This window comes from Bicyclus anynana, chromosome 4 (genome assembly GCF_947172395.1).
Source record: "Bicyclus anynana chromosome 4, ilBicAnyn1.1, whole genome shotgun sequence".
Taxonomy (NCBI): domain Eukaryota; kingdom Metazoa; phylum Arthropoda; class Insecta; order Lepidoptera; family Nymphalidae; genus Bicyclus; species Bicyclus anynana.
In genome coordinates, this window is record NC_069086.1 from 4,005,134 (window position 1) to 4,023,820 (window position 18,687).

General features: G+C 34.9%; 2 protein-coding genes across 2 annotated transcripts in view; both read left to right on the forward strand.

The window, feature by feature from the left end:
* The window catches only part of LOC112058557 (60S ribosomal protein L10a), a 363,530-nt gene that overhangs the window by 283,402 nt on the left and 61,441 nt on the right, over positions 1 to 18,687 (forward strand). The window lies entirely within an intron of this gene.
* On the forward strand, positions 6,893 to 12,992 carry LOC112058025 (protein hunchback-like). Its single transcript, XM_052881199.1, has 3 exons — positions 6,893 to 7,110; positions 10,292 to 10,377; positions 10,907 to 12,992. Exons 2-3 carry the CDS (start codon positions 10,294 to 10,296, stop codon positions 12,656 to 12,658), a joined length of 1,836 nt encoding a protein of 611 aa, XP_052737159.1. The 5' UTR covers positions 6,893 to 7,110; positions 10,292 to 10,293; the 3' UTR covers positions 12,659 to 12,992.

The following is an 18,687-nucleotide window of genomic DNA, read 5'->3' on the forward strand; positions in this document are numbered from 1 at the left end:
GTTAAACTATCATCACTACAATATAAATTACATCATGTATGTCAGGATGAATAAAGAGTTGCTTTTCGTATCTTTTGGTTAACCACCTAGCCTAACTTCATCATTTATAGGTACTGTGCTTTGCAGATTATGGTGTAGTTTCTCATTCGTGATAAACCGCGGTGAGTTGGCGATAATATTGTATTATGCATTATAAAAATAGACTGATAATAGGTACTGAGGAAAAGTTGTAATCATGAAGCTTTATTGATGATTTCTTTAAAACATTGACGATATTGATTTTCCTATGAAGTTGTCAGCCTAAATTCCTACAACCAGAAGTAAATACGGTAGGCAATAAATAAAATAGAATCGTTATGGCGTTGGAAGACAGCAAACTACAAAGAGAACACCTTTGTTGTCTGCTGTCTCCAAACCTATAAAGCGTCATTTCAAGGTCAGCAACTTGGCAACAATTTTTCTTTTTTTCTGATTATGTAAGTGCCTTAGGCTCCTTATGGGACCTCAGCGGCGTCATTGAAGGGTTAGGGCGAGCACCGAATCTTCGCCTGATGGGGCCCGAAGGCAGAAGCAGAATAGATGGGCGGAACGACTCTCTAAGGGCGTCTCCTCTGAGACTCGGACCTCGGCTTAGAGGGCCGTTCGGGAAGGGTGTTTTGGCCTGAGTGTAACTTGGTAACCCTGCGCCAGAAATGCTTATGTTGAGTCACGAGTATTATTTTCATGAGCCCAGTGTGTCGCCAGCTCTATCCGGCCCTCCGTAATAAAGAGCGTGTCTCGCAACTGCCATAAAGGCCGAGCGCATTACTTTTTACTCGCGATAAGGGCACTTTCGGGGCCCGCGCGAATATTTCTCCACCGGTCATTCTCTGAGCACTGACCGGAATAAAGACTTTCGTCTTACGAGTTCGGAATGCGCACTTTACTCGCTTAAAAGCGGTGAGTAAAGAGTAATTTTGTTCACTTGATTATTAACACAATGATAAATATTTTTAAAATGCATAATTTTTTTTTCTTATAAACAGATACCTGGAGTCTAACTAATAAATGTATGAAAAAAAATACAAAAGATTTTTTTTATAATATCAAATTTTCTATTTTAGAAAATTTATGATCATTAACCGACCGCCCAGATAATATTATTATTAGATAATTTACCTATCTTCTGGGGCTAGAATGAAAGTTGAATAGTTTTCTTTTATACATGTAGTGTAATATTGAAATTGCAACTTGGTGACAGACCGAAATCGATTGTAGGTACCTACTGCAACCAACAATCTCATTTGCCTGTAACATAGAGTACACAATACACAGAATATATATACAGAAATCAACACATGGTTAGGATGTAAACACACAATCAAATCGCTTAAATAATTGTGACAATTAAAACGTTTTCGTTAATCGTTGTTTGATTTTTAATAACCGCAACGATAACGCATGGCGGCGTTCACAAAGAGAAGCAACCCAGATACTAATGGCAGATCAAAAGAGAAACAATAAAGCTAATTGCAAGTTAATATATCTTTATTTTGTTATGTGTGTTTTAAGATGATAAATAATAAACGATATGTTTATCAACGTACAGTCAAATTAAATAAATAATTTAAAATTACTTGATAAATAAGCATGATTTGTAAGTATGTTGATTGACCTCTACTTTAAACAAAAAAATAACTTGAACTAATACCTATAGGTACTGAAATTCCAGATTTACTGTAAAACACCCGTGCGCGTGAAATTTAGTACCTATCTTACAAATCACGCGCGTGATTTTCGCCATGAATTTTCCTGGATAAAAAGTAGCCTAAACGGGTATGCTACTCAGTAACCACCTTTATCTTCCAGTAAAAGCTTGAGAAAACAGTTCAGTTATTTTGAAATCACAGACAGATACTTCAACTGTATTTAACTACATATATTTTTGTATCTATGGTGGGTACCTATTTTTTGTCCGAACCATAAAACGGATACTTCTAAAGATTATCGCCAATCTTTAACTAAATTATACAAAACCTTGCCGAATTTCATATCAAAACCTTTCTCATGAATCACTTACACTTGTTGGAAAACTGTATGAAAATTCGTTTAGCAGTTTTCGAGTTTATCGCGAACAGATAGACGAACGATTTTGTTTTATAATAAGTATGTGATTATTATCACACCATAATATTTCCATTCTGCATCAATACCATCATTATCAACCCATGTTCGGCTTACTGCTGAGCACGAGTCTCCTGTCAGAATGAGAGGGGTTAGTCCAATAGTCCACCACGCTAGCCCAATGTGGATCGGTAGAATTCACACACGTAGAGAATTAAGAAAATTCTCTGGTATGCAAGTTTCCTCACGCTGTTTTTCCTGCACCCTTTGAAACACGTGATATTTAATTTCTTATAATGCACATCAACTGGTAACTTTTCTCTCTTTAAATTTCTTATACCTAAGGCACATAACTGGTAAAAGGTAGGTGCATGGCCCAGGATCGGATTCAAACCTACGCCCTCCGGAATTGGAGGCAGAGGTCATATCCACTGGGATATCACGGCTCTATCATTTTGCATACCTTGTTAATGCCTTGTTAGCCTTTACGACTACAGATACTAAGGTCCTAAATTCGGATCCTGGATCGGGCTAAGAAATAGATTTTTAGGTAATTAAAGGTATACTCAGTAGGTAAGTAGGTAGTCCGAAATTTTCTTCGAAGTCGTCAAAATTATACGGTCCCGGTCGTCAAACTTATGTCATGCATCTGCATGATGTTATGCACATCGCTGCCAACACACGATCAGTTTTATCGTATGTCCTGCCGTTAGTGCTGCAGGCACGTGAACTTTTTGGATCGTGAGTGGCTAGCATTAGATATCATTAACACCATGATAGTCATCATTCCGTGGCATGTACCTCTAACTTTTCAGTTGTGTGTGTGTTGTGTGTCCAATTTTAGCTTTTTTAAAATAGGCTAAAAATTATTTTAAGGCTAATTAGATCCACCACAAAGACATAAAGAATCAAAGTCAACAACAACATAGCTCAACGGGTCGCAAAGCTGAAGTGGCAATGGGCGGGGCACATGTTTCTTTTTTTTTTATTCTTTACAAGTTAGCCTATGACTACAATCTCACCTGATGGTATGTTATGATGAATCTAAGATGGAAGCGGGCTAACTTGATAGGAGGAGGATGAAAATCCACACTTCTTACGGTTTCTACACGACATCGAACCGGAACTTAAATCGCTTGGCGGTACGGCTTTGTCGGTAGGGTGGTAACTAGCCACGGCCAAAGCCTCCCACCAGCCAAAATTAAGTAGAAACTATTGTACCTACCTATCCGATGTTGAAGTTATCAAAATAAAATAATACTATTATGATACGAGTGACTTCTAATGTATTATGAGCTTTTTCATTGTCTTCCTTAGGTTTGTAGATAACACTAATGTTGACCGGTATTAAACGAGTATGCAGCCCATTATTTTATTCATTACTTATGTGGTAATACACACACGACTGGTCTCTATATGCCTATCTACAATCACGGACTTATAATTAACTAGACCCCGCTAGCGTACTACAATAGAAGAAACGTTTTAATAAACTATTACTATTTCTTCTATATAGTATGCTAAAAGCACGCTAAAGCTCTGGCACAAAAATATTTATTTTCTGTTACTTGTTTTTTAATTTTATTGCTTTTAGTTTATTGTAGTCTGTAATTTTTTGCATATTAATTTGTATTATTTAATTTGGCATTCATTCATTTCTGACAAATGTAGTATTGACATAATATTAATTAGTGTAGGTATGCTGTGATAACCTATAATTAGCTGTGCAATAACTACTCGTATATTTATTTCAATGTAAATTATTAACATGTGACACTGTAATAGCTGTTGGTTATCCTAATAAAATAAATAAATAAATAAATCTACTAAGAAGTCTTTGTGCCCGAGCTTGTCGGGGTATGTAATATGTAGTACATACCACTATTTTATTGTAAGACTATATGTGTGTACAAAAGTATGGCGTGCAAAGGCCTGCCTACTTTGCCTGACATTTGAAAGGATCGCTAAAACATTATCAAAGCCCGCAGACCCGCATTGAAGCAACATTGTCTAATTAAGCTCAAAATCTCATTCCTATATTTTCATAGTCCACTGCGCAGGGTGGACTATGAAAATAAGATGACAGATAATGATCATGACTTTGAATAGCAAAAAATTTTAAAGTCGGATTTTTGTTGGTAGGTACATTTGAATCGACAAGAGGTCTCTAGTTAAATATAAGTCCATGCCTACAGTACAATTATTATAGTTACTGGTTACGCAATAATGGGCATACATGTGATTAAGAACAATATATTAATTGATTTTAACTAAATAAACGCGTCTTTATAAATTAATAAGATTGAAGAACCTGTCTGTGATTTCGAAATTCCAAAAAGTAGGTAAATACTGCTATGGATTTTAAAACTATCCATTATAACGACCTGAGTTGCATAACATATGCAATTTAATGTTCTCTTCAGAAATTAGGCCAGATCTTTATTATATTCAAGCCGAAGCCCCGCTGTTCCCTTTCCCGTGAAAACAAGGTGATAAAATATAGCCTATGACACTCAAAAATAACGTGGCTTATCAGTTGTAAAAGAATTTTCAAAACCGGTTCAGTAGATCCTACAGCACCTCTTTATAATATTAAACAAAAATAAAAATAATTTAGTAGAGTATCTAAATATTATAAAACTCAAAGGTGACTGACTGACATCTCTGATCTATCAACACACAGCCCAAACCACTGGACTGATCGGGCTGAAATTTGGCATGCAGGTAGATGTTATAACGTAGGCATTCGCTAAGAAAGGATTTTGATAAATTCTACCTTCATGGGGATAAAATAGGGGATGATAGTTTGTATGAAACTTTGTCAATTTTGCGGCAATTTGGAATGAAAATAGATTTTACTCTAGATTAACACATGGGATACTTTTCATGCCGGAAAAATCCATGACTCACGCGAGATTTGTGAAAAAGTTAATTCCACGCGGACGATGTCGCGGGCGCCCGCTAGTAGAATATACATAGAAAGGTCACTCATCACGAATTACCGAAAACCGCTGCACTTATAGAGATGAAATTCGGTAGGGAGGTAGTTTATAGTTAGCAGACGTCCGCTAAGAACGGATTTTGCGACATGGCCGGATTAAGGAGGTCTAAGAGTGGACGAAGTCGTGAGCGTCCACTGGTTACGTACCTAAGGTTAATAACTGCCCCGTTGGTCCAGTAGTTAACCTATGTGGCTTCAGATCACGAGGTCCTGAGTTTGAGTATTCGGTGTGCTATGAACTAACAGAGCTTAACTTTCAGTAAAATTTCTCAAATCGGAGTTGGTTAGTTATACCCATATTTCAAATAAAATCAAAATTAATTTATTTTAATTAGGCTTAGGTTTACAAGCACTTTCGAAATGTCAGGTATTCATATTATTAGTGATGGTGATAATAATTAGTCGAAAACTTAAAATTAAAGAGAGAAAGAAGAGCTCATAACAAACCCAGAACTGGACATAAAGCTACGCTTATTATACCTACTTCATAGAGCTCATATTTTCTAAAAACACTAAATGACGTAGATACGGTAATAATAAACAAATACTTATGTAGGTACATATGTAATACATTGGTATTTGTTTTATACTACATTAGCTGCCGCCGCGCGGTTTTACCCGCGTGGTTCCCGTTCCCGAAGGAATACGGGGATAATATATAGCCTATAGCCTTCTTCGATAAATGGGCTATCTAACACTGAAAGAATTTTTCAAATCGGACCAGTAGTTCCTGAGATTAGCGCGTTCAATCAAACAAACAAACAAACTCTTCAGCTTTATAATATTAGTACAGATGATATATAAATAAACTTTTTAGAACATCCTCCTATTTGAAAATCGGTTAAATAGAAAATATATTCCAATTTGTATAGATAGGTACCTAATGCATATAAATGTAAAATGCCCTGCAAGGATAACATTATAAGTAACTAAATATAAAATGTTAGTGTCTTATAAGCTTTCCCACTATGTATAAACTTACCGTTGCTCTACGTTTATCTAATACCTACGATAAATAGTAAAAGTTGGTGAAAATAAATTCCGTATCGTATCAGTATTTGGATTGGTTGATCGGATTCGATTCTATAAAAAGGTTACATAAGAGATTCCTTTTTTAAACGGGCCTCTGCGATTGGTCGACCCGACGACGTAAAAAGCTCGCGCGCCCTCCCTACGCGCCTGCCCTTTCAAACGTTTTTTATGGATCAATTCTTTAAGCCACGCTAAAAATAGGGCTTCGAAATATATAACTGAGTACTTTATTTATTAAACTGTTGTTGTATTTTATCTAATATACGTAAACATGACAGTTAAGCATATTTTTTAAATTATTTCGTAGATATAGGTACTGTATTTTAACTTTAAGTAAAGCCTCATTTTATAGTCATCCCGACTTAACGCCAAAAGTAACTGTATCGTAAAACGTATTGTGACAAATAAACATAAAAATCTCATTATCGCATTTACGAATACAATAGGAAAACAATCTCATTTGCCTGCACTCCCGCTTTTATAGCCGTATAATAAACGAAAGCGCGCATTTTATTACAATAACAGCCCGACAGGAGTTGCTTATTTTTTTATTATTAATATCGCATAAACAATAACTTAATAACTTGATCCCCACCCACAGTAGCCGGCCGCGCATTGGCTGGGGTAAAAATAGGCTGTGGGGGTGAGAAGAGGACGCGTGTATCGAAGTTTAGCGCCGTCTAGCTCGCACTAGAAAACTCGTCGCGTTCAAATGTAGAATACATTTATCGATGTTTGGGGCATAAAAATTGACAGATTTTTTTCAGTTCATTGTGAGACGTGGTCGAAGTCATACCGGTCTCGGCCGTCGAGGCGAAGGGTTGTCTTTTAAAAAATCATTTTGAGCTTTTACGGTCGCGAGCTTTCGCTGAGTTTTGGACATTGAGTGCAGTACATAAACAGTGCAGTTTGAACTTGATTAATGCTCTACCGAAGTGGTGTGTTTACTAACATTTGCCGATCTTAAGGGGAAGGTATGTAGTCCATAACATACATATTTAATTAATTAATTAACTATGTTTATATATACCTTATTTATTTTCAGTTTTCGAACCAGTATTTAAGCATGAAATTATTACGCAAAACTTAACTATGTCAGTTCTAACGCTTTTTCTAGGCTAACAGGTACCTACTTACTTGCTTGTATTACACAGTTTCTATGTTTCACGCTCTGAAATACCTGTTGTTTTTAAAAAGGCAAAGTCTAAGCCAGACTTACTAGGGTATAAGTAAACGAAAGACTATCGTGAAATAACTTAGGTTGTCTGTCTGTCCATTCTGTCAATATGTACAATGCAACTATCTAAACTTACTGAACTCATATAATTTGTCGGATAAGAGTGATTTTATGATAAAGTTTATATTTAAAACACAGCATATTAAATGCATATATGTAGATATATTACTTACATAGTAAATATACCAACCTGAGTCAACAGCCTTTTGCCATTTTCTAAGTAAATATTATGTACTACAATAGTAAATTAATTAGGTAAATAACATGTGTTTCATAAACTAAAGAAAATTCTCCTGGTAGATTTCTTGTACTTATACCTTTTATATTTATATTACATTTTTTTTTTTTATTTATTTAATACACTTTATTTGTACACCACAAAAATAAAAGAAAACAAGCAAAACAGAAACACAAGAAAAAGTAGAATACAAAAGGCGGCCTTATCGCTTAGTAGCGATCTCTTCCAGGCAACCTTAGGCTTAGGAACTTATTAGGACAACTGTAGGTGGTGTGTACGTAATAATATTGTACATATACATACATACAAATAACTACACACTAATACATAAACCATAATACACAAATTATATAATAATTATAAATATTATAAAATAAACTAATATATAAATATATCATTATGTCGTATGATAAATATTCTAATAAAATAAAATATGTAACTAGTGACTAAGATAATATGTCTTAACGGATTTTTTAAACATATCAAGGGATTTGGATTTCCGAATGTCGACTGGGAGTGCATTCCATAGCTTAATAGCACGAACAACAAATGAACACTTATAAAATTTACTCCTATGGAAAGGCATACACAGAGTAAGAGCACGACATGTTCTTAGCTCTGATTGCACTCCCAGAAATGTGAATTTCTCCTTAAGATAAGGAGGATATTTTGGATTAAAGAGCACACAGTACAGAAGAGAAAGTACATGCAGATCCCGGCGACGGCGAATAGGAAGCCACTTGAGTTTCTGACGAAATTCAGATATATGGTCATATTTGCGAAGGCTAAATATAAACCGAATTGCAACATTTTGAAGTCGCTCAAGTTTATTAAGATAGTCCTCAGTCAAACTGACATTGTACATTGTAGGTTAAGCGTTTCAAAATTATTCATATTCTCTTTTAATAAATTATAATTTATATAATATACTCAAAAATAGATCGCAAATTAATGAATATACTTAAGAATAGGTTACGTAAACTGGCCCTTAAGTAAGCCAATTTTTTTTAAAATAATTTACCAAAAAGTGGAAAAAGATGATGAAGCAGAAACACTTAATTCATTAAAACAGCACATCTAAGCACAAACAAAAGTCCTACAATCTACTGATTTGTCTTGGATTTTCCCTATTATATGTTAAATTCAAAAGCTTTATTCGCCATGCAACCCCTTACATGCAAATCTTTATTTAGCTAAGATTATAATATGTATATCGAAATTGAATTGGAAATATTTAAGTGAAATTAGGCTAACTTTTAATTATTTTTATTTTTCATACAAACGACATGCTTTTATTGCATTTAAAACTTTTGTATGGTAATCATACGTTCTTTTTCCGTTTAATTCTCGGTTTTCTTTTCTTTTTTATAGTATACTTATTGAATTATTTCATATACGCGTTTGAATAAAAGTTAAACTATGTATTACTCACACACACTTTCTCATATGGGTTATAGGTATATACATTAAGCAATAGCTATAATAACTTTACGTAAACATCCTTAAAGTTTTAAACTTCAAAGGAACTTTCAAACTTAATCACTTCTAATGCTTTAAACACAAACTATGTAATTAGGCGTCGGTGCCTTTAAACTAATCAATAAAACGTTAATTTAATGAAAATATTACAACGCATTTAGTAGTATCAAATAACATATATAACATATAAAAACCTGTAACATAAAATAGGTAATACTTACACATAGTAAATGTATTAGGTATATATAAGAGTATACTCGTATGTATCAAGTTGTATTATATATACGAGTATACTCTTATGTATTTAGCTAAGTATGTATTTAGCTACGTGACCAAACGACATCTTTTTTTAACAATTTGCTAAGCTAGCAACTTTTTTCAATGGAGCATGTTTATATGTTACCTATATTGCGTACGTTATCAATATGATCATGCACATTAAAAAATAAACATTGATTGGATTGTGATATTTTACAATTACAGGCAGCATCTTAATCATACCTCATTCTTCATGAATTGTATTGCAATGTAATTAATTATTTTACTAAAAAGCTTTATTTCACGCATACAATTTCTTTATACTTCATTTTTTTTTTCATTTATAGTGTGTATAAAAAAACGCGTTCAAAACAAAAATGAAAAAATACAATAAATAATTATTAAAAAGTTTTTTTTTCTATGATTACAATATAAGCTGAAGATTTTAATCAGTTATAGAAAATACACACGTGAAGGTGGTCACTTTTTTTTTGGTTTACGGAAAATCTGTGACTGGATTCATGAAAACTTTGTACATAATATAATATTGGTTATGGTCTGTACTAGAGTCCTTACAACTGGCCTATTTACCATTTTGGTCTTCATTATCAACCTATTATAGTAATCAAATCACTTGACAAAATGTCATTTACCTAGTGTGTGATATATAAGCACCGGATATCATTTGTTACATCAAATCTCAATTTCGTATATGTCAGAATTAATTCCGGATGAAAAAGAGCCTATGTGCTAATCCAGAGTAAAATCAATTTCCATTCCACAGGCAAATCGATTCGGTAGTAGTTTGTTAAAGAGTAACAAACATCCAAACAAACATATATCCATACAAACTTTCACGTTTATAATATTAGTAGGATAGGATAGTGAGTAAACCAGCAGATCATCGAATGATATATTAACGTAAATATAATCTTTGTCACAGTAATGCTGAGCTGTGCGCCGCCCGCCGGCATGCCGCCCGCGCCGCACGCGCAGGCCTGGGGCTCCTACAACCAACAGCCGATCATTGTAAGTTATCCTTCTACTCTTATCTAACTAGCTGACATACCTGACTTGTCCTGTTATTAATTAATTTATACTGCAAATTATAAACCGCATTCCATAATGCAGAATTTAAAAAAATAACGTCAACAAAACCTAATAATTCGCGTTTTTATATGTATTTAACTGTTCCTTGTAAATCATTTCTAATTCTTATAGTCCGGATATCGGAGAACTCTGCAAACAAAATGAAAAAATAATTATTAAAATTTATCAGGCAATGGCAATAAAGAAAATTTCAAGCAACAACGATAAATTGGGTATTTTTTAAGTTCCCAGAATAATGCCGATAAAACAACATCAAAGAACACCGATTTCGTAAAATACGGTGATTTTCTTATTATCTATATCAATCTAATAATCATTAGTTAGCAATTAACCCACAACCCTAATTGGATGCGTATTTTATTTTTTGTAACGACATAGGTACCGCAACCCATTACCTAATTACCTAAATAGATACAAGTTTTTTTTAAATATACGTTTCTTTCTCTAGAAATCGGAACCAATGGAAGACGGCAGCTTCTCAAAGGAACAGACAAGTGGATTCTATTCGGAGGGATTCCACAGCGCTTCGCCGTCTTCTTCGAGCAAAGACTCTAATGGACATTCGCCTAGAAGCGTCGGCAGCTCGGGGGAACCACTACCATTCTACGACAACATGCCATTAAAAGCTAAAACCAATCTTGGCATGCATTTAGAGTCTTATCCTAATGGCATGCCGTATAACCTTCTTACACCTCCTGGCTTTGTACACGGCAGGAACATTGAAGAATGCGAGCAATCTCCTTACGAATCGTACTCTCCACGGTCACTGGCGCCGCCGGCTCACGTCTCTACACCATTGGCTCGCGCTGATGCTACTCCACCTAAATCTCCTAGAACACCTACGTCCCCTGATGGAGAACACGATAGGCGGTCTTTTGATCGATACCACGACTCCGGCTTTGATGGAGTGGGTCAAAACAAAGAAGACGATGGCCAAGAAGGATCTGGACTTGAAGATTTCGACGAAGAACCTGGTCTCCGCGTACCGGCAGTTAATTCTCATGGAAAGGTAAAAACATTCAAATGCAAGCAGTGCGAATTCGTCGCCGTCACTAAACTTAGCTTCTGGGAACACAGCAAGGAACACATTAAGCCTGAAAAAATGTTATCCTGCCGAAAGTGTCCCTTTGTTACGGAATACAAGCACCATCTCGAGTATCACATGCGAAATCACCTCGGATCTAAGCCTTTCCAATGCAGCCAATGCTCTTATTCGTGCGTCAATAAATCGATGCTGAACTCTCACCTTAAATCGCATTCGAATATTTATCAATATAGATGCAATGATTGCAATTACGCAACGAAATACTGCCATTCGCTGAAACTGCACCTTCGCAAATATAAACACAATCCGGCAATGGTCCTCAATGTAGACGGAACACCAAATCCTCTACCAATTATTGATGTGTACGGAACCCGACGCGGACCGAAACAGAACCCCATGATGAAGATGTTCGAACAGCACAACATTCCCAACAACAATAAGCCTCAACCTCCTCCACCATCTCACCCTCTATTTGGGAATCATTTTCCGATAAACCTACCCTACTTACCTCCACTCTTGCCCCACTCTTTCTTATTCCCACCAAACAATAACTATGAACAGCAAAGAACTTCCCCTAAAATAAACGAACACCCTGTCGAGCAGCAACCATCTCCCCGATCTATATTACACCAACGCTTGTCATATGGAGAGGCGTCTTCCAACGTCACATCTCCTCCCCCGACAAAGTCACCAGCAAGTCTACCTCGGACACCAACTGCTCCGCGCAGTGTTTCTCCAACTCATGCAAATGATGCACTGGACTTAACAAATACGAAGACTAGCGAGGCTGGCTCACCTCCACCTATGGAGAGTTCCGCCAACGCAGTAACACCGACCACGGCAATGAAAAACAGAAGAAAAGGTCGGGCTTTCAAACTGCAACCTGCAGCTTTACGGTTGCAACATGAAGACAACAAAATGGAAGCGGATGCATCCGATTCAGAATCCGATGCGTCAGCTGATGCTCCTACATCGACAGCCTCAAATGCGTATTCTTGCCAATACTGCGACATCACGTTCGGCGATCTCACCATGCACACTATCCACATGGGATTCCATGGGTACAACGATCCTTTCATGTGTAACAAATGCGGCGAGCGAAGTGCTGACCGTATAGCGTTCTTCATACACCTCGGTCGGGCACAACACGCCTGAACTCATCATAATAAAGAAAGTTGCAAACGAGTAAACCTAGTCAACGCTGCTTGGCGTTCGAAACTACTAAGAAACTAAGTCGTAAAGAATAGATTGTTAGCTTGGTTAGGATTAAATCAAGTAATTTATTACAGGAATATTTTCAAATCATGTTGTTATTTTAGCCAAAGATTAATTTTGTTACAAACTTTTAAAGATAAGTTAAAATACTTGATCCTAATATCTGGCTGTCAACCTAGATTAATCATTAATTGTATAGTTTCTATTATTATCTTTATCTCTACTAATATTATAATGCTGAAGAGTTTGTTTGTTTGTTTTGTTGAACGCGCTCAGTTCAGGAACTACTGGTCCGATTTGAAAAGTTCTTTCAATGTTAGATAGCCTATATATCGAGGAAGGCTATAGGTTATATATCATCCCCGTATTCATACGGGAACGGGAACCACGCAGGGGAAACCGCGCGGCGTCAGCTAGTCATTGATATTTTAAATTGTATTTTAGGTTTTGTTTTAGGTATTTAATGTAAGCGCTCATGTAAATTGTAGTAGGTTTGTGCTTTTAGATTACAACATATATGACATGTTATCTATAGATGTACCTAATAAATGTTAGCGAGTGACCAATAAGTAATATAAGACTGTATCGTTTTAGTACAAATCTAATGTTCAAGTCAGTAAAATGTTTGTTTGTGATAGCATTTAAGTATAGTCTAAGATGTACATTACTATAAAATTACGGTGAAGTTACCTATAGGATTAGTGTTGAAGTTTTACCCACGCGAAGTCCTGTTCATTTATTTATTCGTTAAACTGCATGTTTTGACGTAGAAAATCAAAAACCTTTTATTTTATTTTTTCTTTTAATCAACGATTAAAACAAAAAATTAAAAACATAAACTATTAAGCTTTTGAGAGCTTAAATAAATAAATGTTCAGCACTTCGAAATGTAATTTTAACACTAAGTTTAAGTTAAAGTGTATTTATATAGTGGTAGAAGAAAGATTTATTATTTTATTTATTTATTTCGCGTAAGTTATCAATTTATTAAGGAAGATGCATAAGGGATGATTTATTATTAGACCGGGTCGTGCCGTGTATGAAGTCCTGCCGGGATATGGTTTTGAAACATTACATACATTTAGTATGAAGCAGTTTACACAGTACAATTATACACAGTACAGTTTACACAGTGCATGAACCGTGTCCCGTACGGGACCTTCTACAAGAAAAAGTATGTAACGTTTCAAAATCGTGACCATCCCTATCATCGGCCTTATTATGTATCTCAGTGTACCATTTAAACAATGAGTCACTACATTGATTTTCTTCGTATTTTCGTTTTTGCAATCATCTGATATAGTTATTTCTACGAAATTAGCTTGACTACGTCATTTTACATCAAGTGGCAATGATGTTTTGTTCTAACAATCGTCTAAAATGAATATTTTAACAAAACATCGTAAATATCAGTTTTTCGTTAAAATAACGTTATTACTACCATAATAGACTAATGTTACTTTACGTAAAATGACGATGATTGTGTTATTTCGTTGAAAACACGATGTTAGATGATTGCATAAACGAAAATACGATGAAAACGATGTAGCGACTGATTACTTGAATAGTACACCGAGTTAGATAATAACCCTGCAGGTAGGACAAGGCAAGGCATGGTCTAATATAAATAATCCCTAAAGCCTTTTGCGGTGTTGAAAAAGATATACAAAGAATGTGTATGAATCTGGTAAGGAAATGAATATGCTTATGAATTTGTGTCGTATAAATTATGTATGTACCAACGTCGGTAAAATTATTGTAATTTAACTAAAGAAATATTTCGTTTGTGTGCAGGAAACAAAATAATAAAAATACCAGTTTTATTCAAATCTGTTTTTTATTCAACACGTTTAAAACAAAATCTATTATATGATTAACCAGTTAGGTAGGTAGTTATATAAAAAATACATAATTATTAAATAGAATAACAGGAAATATCCTCTAGCTGATTAAAAAAAAACACCTAGATCTCTACAATTAATTCTACCTAAAAACATCTATTTCATTAAAACTAGTTAGTGTTTTTTATTATTACTTTTTTATTGCATTGCCTTACAAAAATTATATAAATTATACTTGAGTTTACATTTTCTTTTTTTAATTATATTACCCATAAGTTAAAAAGAATACAGTTTTAAATAAATCTGTACCTATAATAAAAGATAGCTTTAATTTAGCTATCAGAATAAATAGAAATAAATCTCAAATTTATAAAGGCTCTATTTCAGCCCTAGTGTGTAAAGAAAAACGTCAAAGACTAAAAGTCTGCATTGCCAGACCTACCTCATTCTATAAAGACTGAAGTTTGTCAGCCTTTGCTCCTATCCTAAGTTAGTATGGTAGCCAAAGTTTTTATACTAATAGATATGTCACTAATACTAACAAAAGTGGCTAATTGTTTTAATTTTATTTAACCGCATAGTAAACAAGGAAAATTATTAATACAATACCTAAATATTGTCTACAATGTCGAGTTGTGTGTTCAGTAAGTGTAAAAACTATACGTAGGTAGGTATATACATATATATATGTATAATTTAAGTACTTACTTGGACACAAAATTGTCAGTGAAGTAGCTAAATTCGGAGCACTTTTTGCGATAATTATGTAGGCACGTTTAACTATAGTAGAAAATAAGCCAGTTAAGGAGTTAAGTTATTTTATATATAGATAGATAGATATTCTTTATTTGCACACCACAAAGACAAATACAAGTGAAATAAAAACATACTAAGAAGAGATCATAGCATACAAAAGGCAGCCTTATCGCTAAGTAGTGATTTCTTCCAGGCAACCTTCGGTTTAGGAAAACTTAAGGACATCAGCAGGTGGCGTAAAACAAAATTAACCATAGTATTAGTAATACACATACATACAAATAATTTACATCCTAATACGTTGTTATACTATAACAAAATGGTTCCTATAGGTAGATTATGTATAAATCTTCGTAGCTGCAACCATTATAGAAAAAAAAAATACTCATATAGGTAACTATAACAAGTAAGAAAAATGCCAAAGCCAAACCGGAAGTTTTGATATAATTTATGTTGGTACTTTCTGTGAATAGGTCAACAATACAATAGTTTGCTATATTACATAGCAACTATAAATTGTTCTTGACCTCTATTCATAAGCGTTTCCACATACAAGGTATATAGGCCTACAAAACAAAAATATTCTTGATACAATACAATTAATTTATTTATATGCCTCGTCGGTCCAGTAGGTTGGGTTATACAATACTGAGCTTTAGTTCAACCTAGATTTTTTCAGCGCAGATTTAGCTAAGCCCGGTGTTAGGAAGTTTTTTTATTATTCTTTACATGTCCTTGACTACAATCTCACCTAATGGTAAGTGATGATGCAATCTACAAGTAAGATGGAAGCGGACTATATTTTTAGGAAGAGGATTTAAATCCACACCTTATTTTTTTTCTATACGACATCGTACCGGAACGTTATATCGCTTGGCGGTATTTTCCGGTAGGATTGTAACTAGCCACGGTCGAAGCCCACCACCAGCCCGACCTGGACCAATTAAGAAAATTTAAATCGGCCCAGCCGGGGATCGAACCTAGGACCTTCGTCTTGTAAATTCAACACATACAACTGCACCACGGAGGACTTCAAGGCTATTTTATTTTATTTAGGTATTCTACACATTACGCGCCATGCGTAATATAAATCGCATCGTATCATTTGGCCTAACAAAAACATATGAAGGTTTAAGTAATAATGTGGTATTTTTATAATTTTTTAATTTCAAAAAAATGTGTTTATCTTCAACAAGGAAAAACCATCCAAAGATGAAGTTTTAAAACCAAAGAACCTCCTAGAAAGCGTTACCTTACACGGTAGCGCATACGTGACATCTAAAAATACTCCAATCCTTTGTTTTACACGTAATTGTTATGGCTCGTCTATTTTTTTAAAAGAACAATAGTATTTTTATGTCACCGTTACGGCTAAAAACTGCGTATGAATATTCATTAGTATCTCTCGAACCTCTTTAGCTGTGTTGGATTTAGACATATTTTAAGATTTCGCACACACATTTTACTGTTGAGAAATCAACCAACTTCCTACTTTGAAAATAATTATGCGTTAAATTAAAAAATAATTATGCTTGTTATTGATATTTTAGAAGGTTTTTACAATATCATGCCTAATACGATTTTTCTTTCCTGATTGTGTAATTGCTGTAAATTGCTGTAAGCTTTTTGGGGGTTTTAGCGCAGAAGCATCGCCTGTGAAACTCTAACCTCGGCTTAGACCATCCAGGGTTACATTTGATATTATATTTTCTGCAATTTCTTAATATATTATAGTCCTTTTCATTCGCTGATTCGCTGGATGCAGGTGGTTCAGTATCGTGATGTTTGGAAGTCCCTACAAAAGGCCTTTGTCCTGCAGTGGACGTTCATCGGCTGATGTGATGAGTCCTTTTCATGAAAGAGGTCCCCTAGGCGTGGCGCTAATGTCTTAATTACGCTCATAGTCATTTGTTAATGGCGGTCTTATTGCCATTTGTGTAAGACGCTGTCAATTTTAGTTCCGCGGGACGTCTTTCGTGAAAAGGACTCTATTTATCGTACATCTGATAGTGATCTTCTCAAGTCAAAACATGACCTTAAGCTCGCCAACCAGCATTTGAACAGCGTGGTGTATCTAAGCTCCATATTTTCTATGAGGAGGAAAGCCTAGCCCTATAGTGGCCTGTTAAAACAGGCGGATAATTAATGATGATGAGTCATTAATAGATGTCATAATATAATCAGAAATCGTGTATTAACAGAAAGGGCAACGAGACGCCTTTTCTGAGATGACAATTTTTCGTAGATGATAAGACGAGCTTACTTTACATTAATGAAAAAAATTTGCAATTTCAGCAAGTATAGATAACTTAAGTCTTAAATATTAACGAGTACATATGAAAAAAGTCACAAGTAATATTGATGCCTCATTGGTGCGTTGCATTGCCTTACGACGTCGCAGCACCGACACTGCGTCGTTTTTTAACCGCCTTTAAAAAAAGAAGGAGGTTCTCAATTCGGCGAGTATGTTTTTTCAACTTAACTAATAACTTCGTCATTTACTAACCGACTTTGGTAACTCTTTTTTTGTTTGAAAGAGTTGCTACTTTCCGATTGGTCCCATTTCATTTTCACGAAAATCGGTTTAGTAATTTTGTATTAAAATCCAAATAACTGAAATACGTCTTTGAAGTTGATTCCATTTTTATGTTAAAAAGATTATTCATCAATAGGTATTTTAAATGGCATGCCACATTGAAGCAATGCGTCGTCGCAGGCGACGTTTCAACAGACGACGGACAGTACTCATTTGTTTTGCATGTGTTGTTGAGATGGACTGGGTCTATGCGTCGTCCTCTTGCACTACGACGTCGTGCATCAACGCAACGCAGGTTTGGCATACAATGCGTCAATCCGTTGCGACGACACAACGCAAAGCGCTAATGAGGGTTGCCCACGCCACGGTTAGTACGAACAAAAACAATAATGCTGCGTGTAAGTGCAAACATTATGCTCAAGGCTGAAAATCAAATATTTTAAAATTCAAAATCATATCTAATAATAATATCTATGTATATAAGTAAAGTAATTATGTGCTTTGAAGTTTTTTAACTTTTAAACAAACATTTACATTTTCGAGTCGAAATAAAAAACTTATATTTAACAATTCTATTGTATTAATTATTCCTTGAACGTAATTAACAAAATGACTACTTTACCTAGAGACTTGAGAGTCTTGAGAACGTTTGACTTACTATATCACTTAATATGAAGTGACAATACAGTATATTATCACATACCTAACATTGCCACGCTTACTTGCAAGAGGTACAAGATTATTATATTCATACATCTAACGGTTTTTACACCTTACTATAATTATTCGTTTGGCGTTACGTATTGCCGGTAGGGTGAACTACCATAATTGATGCC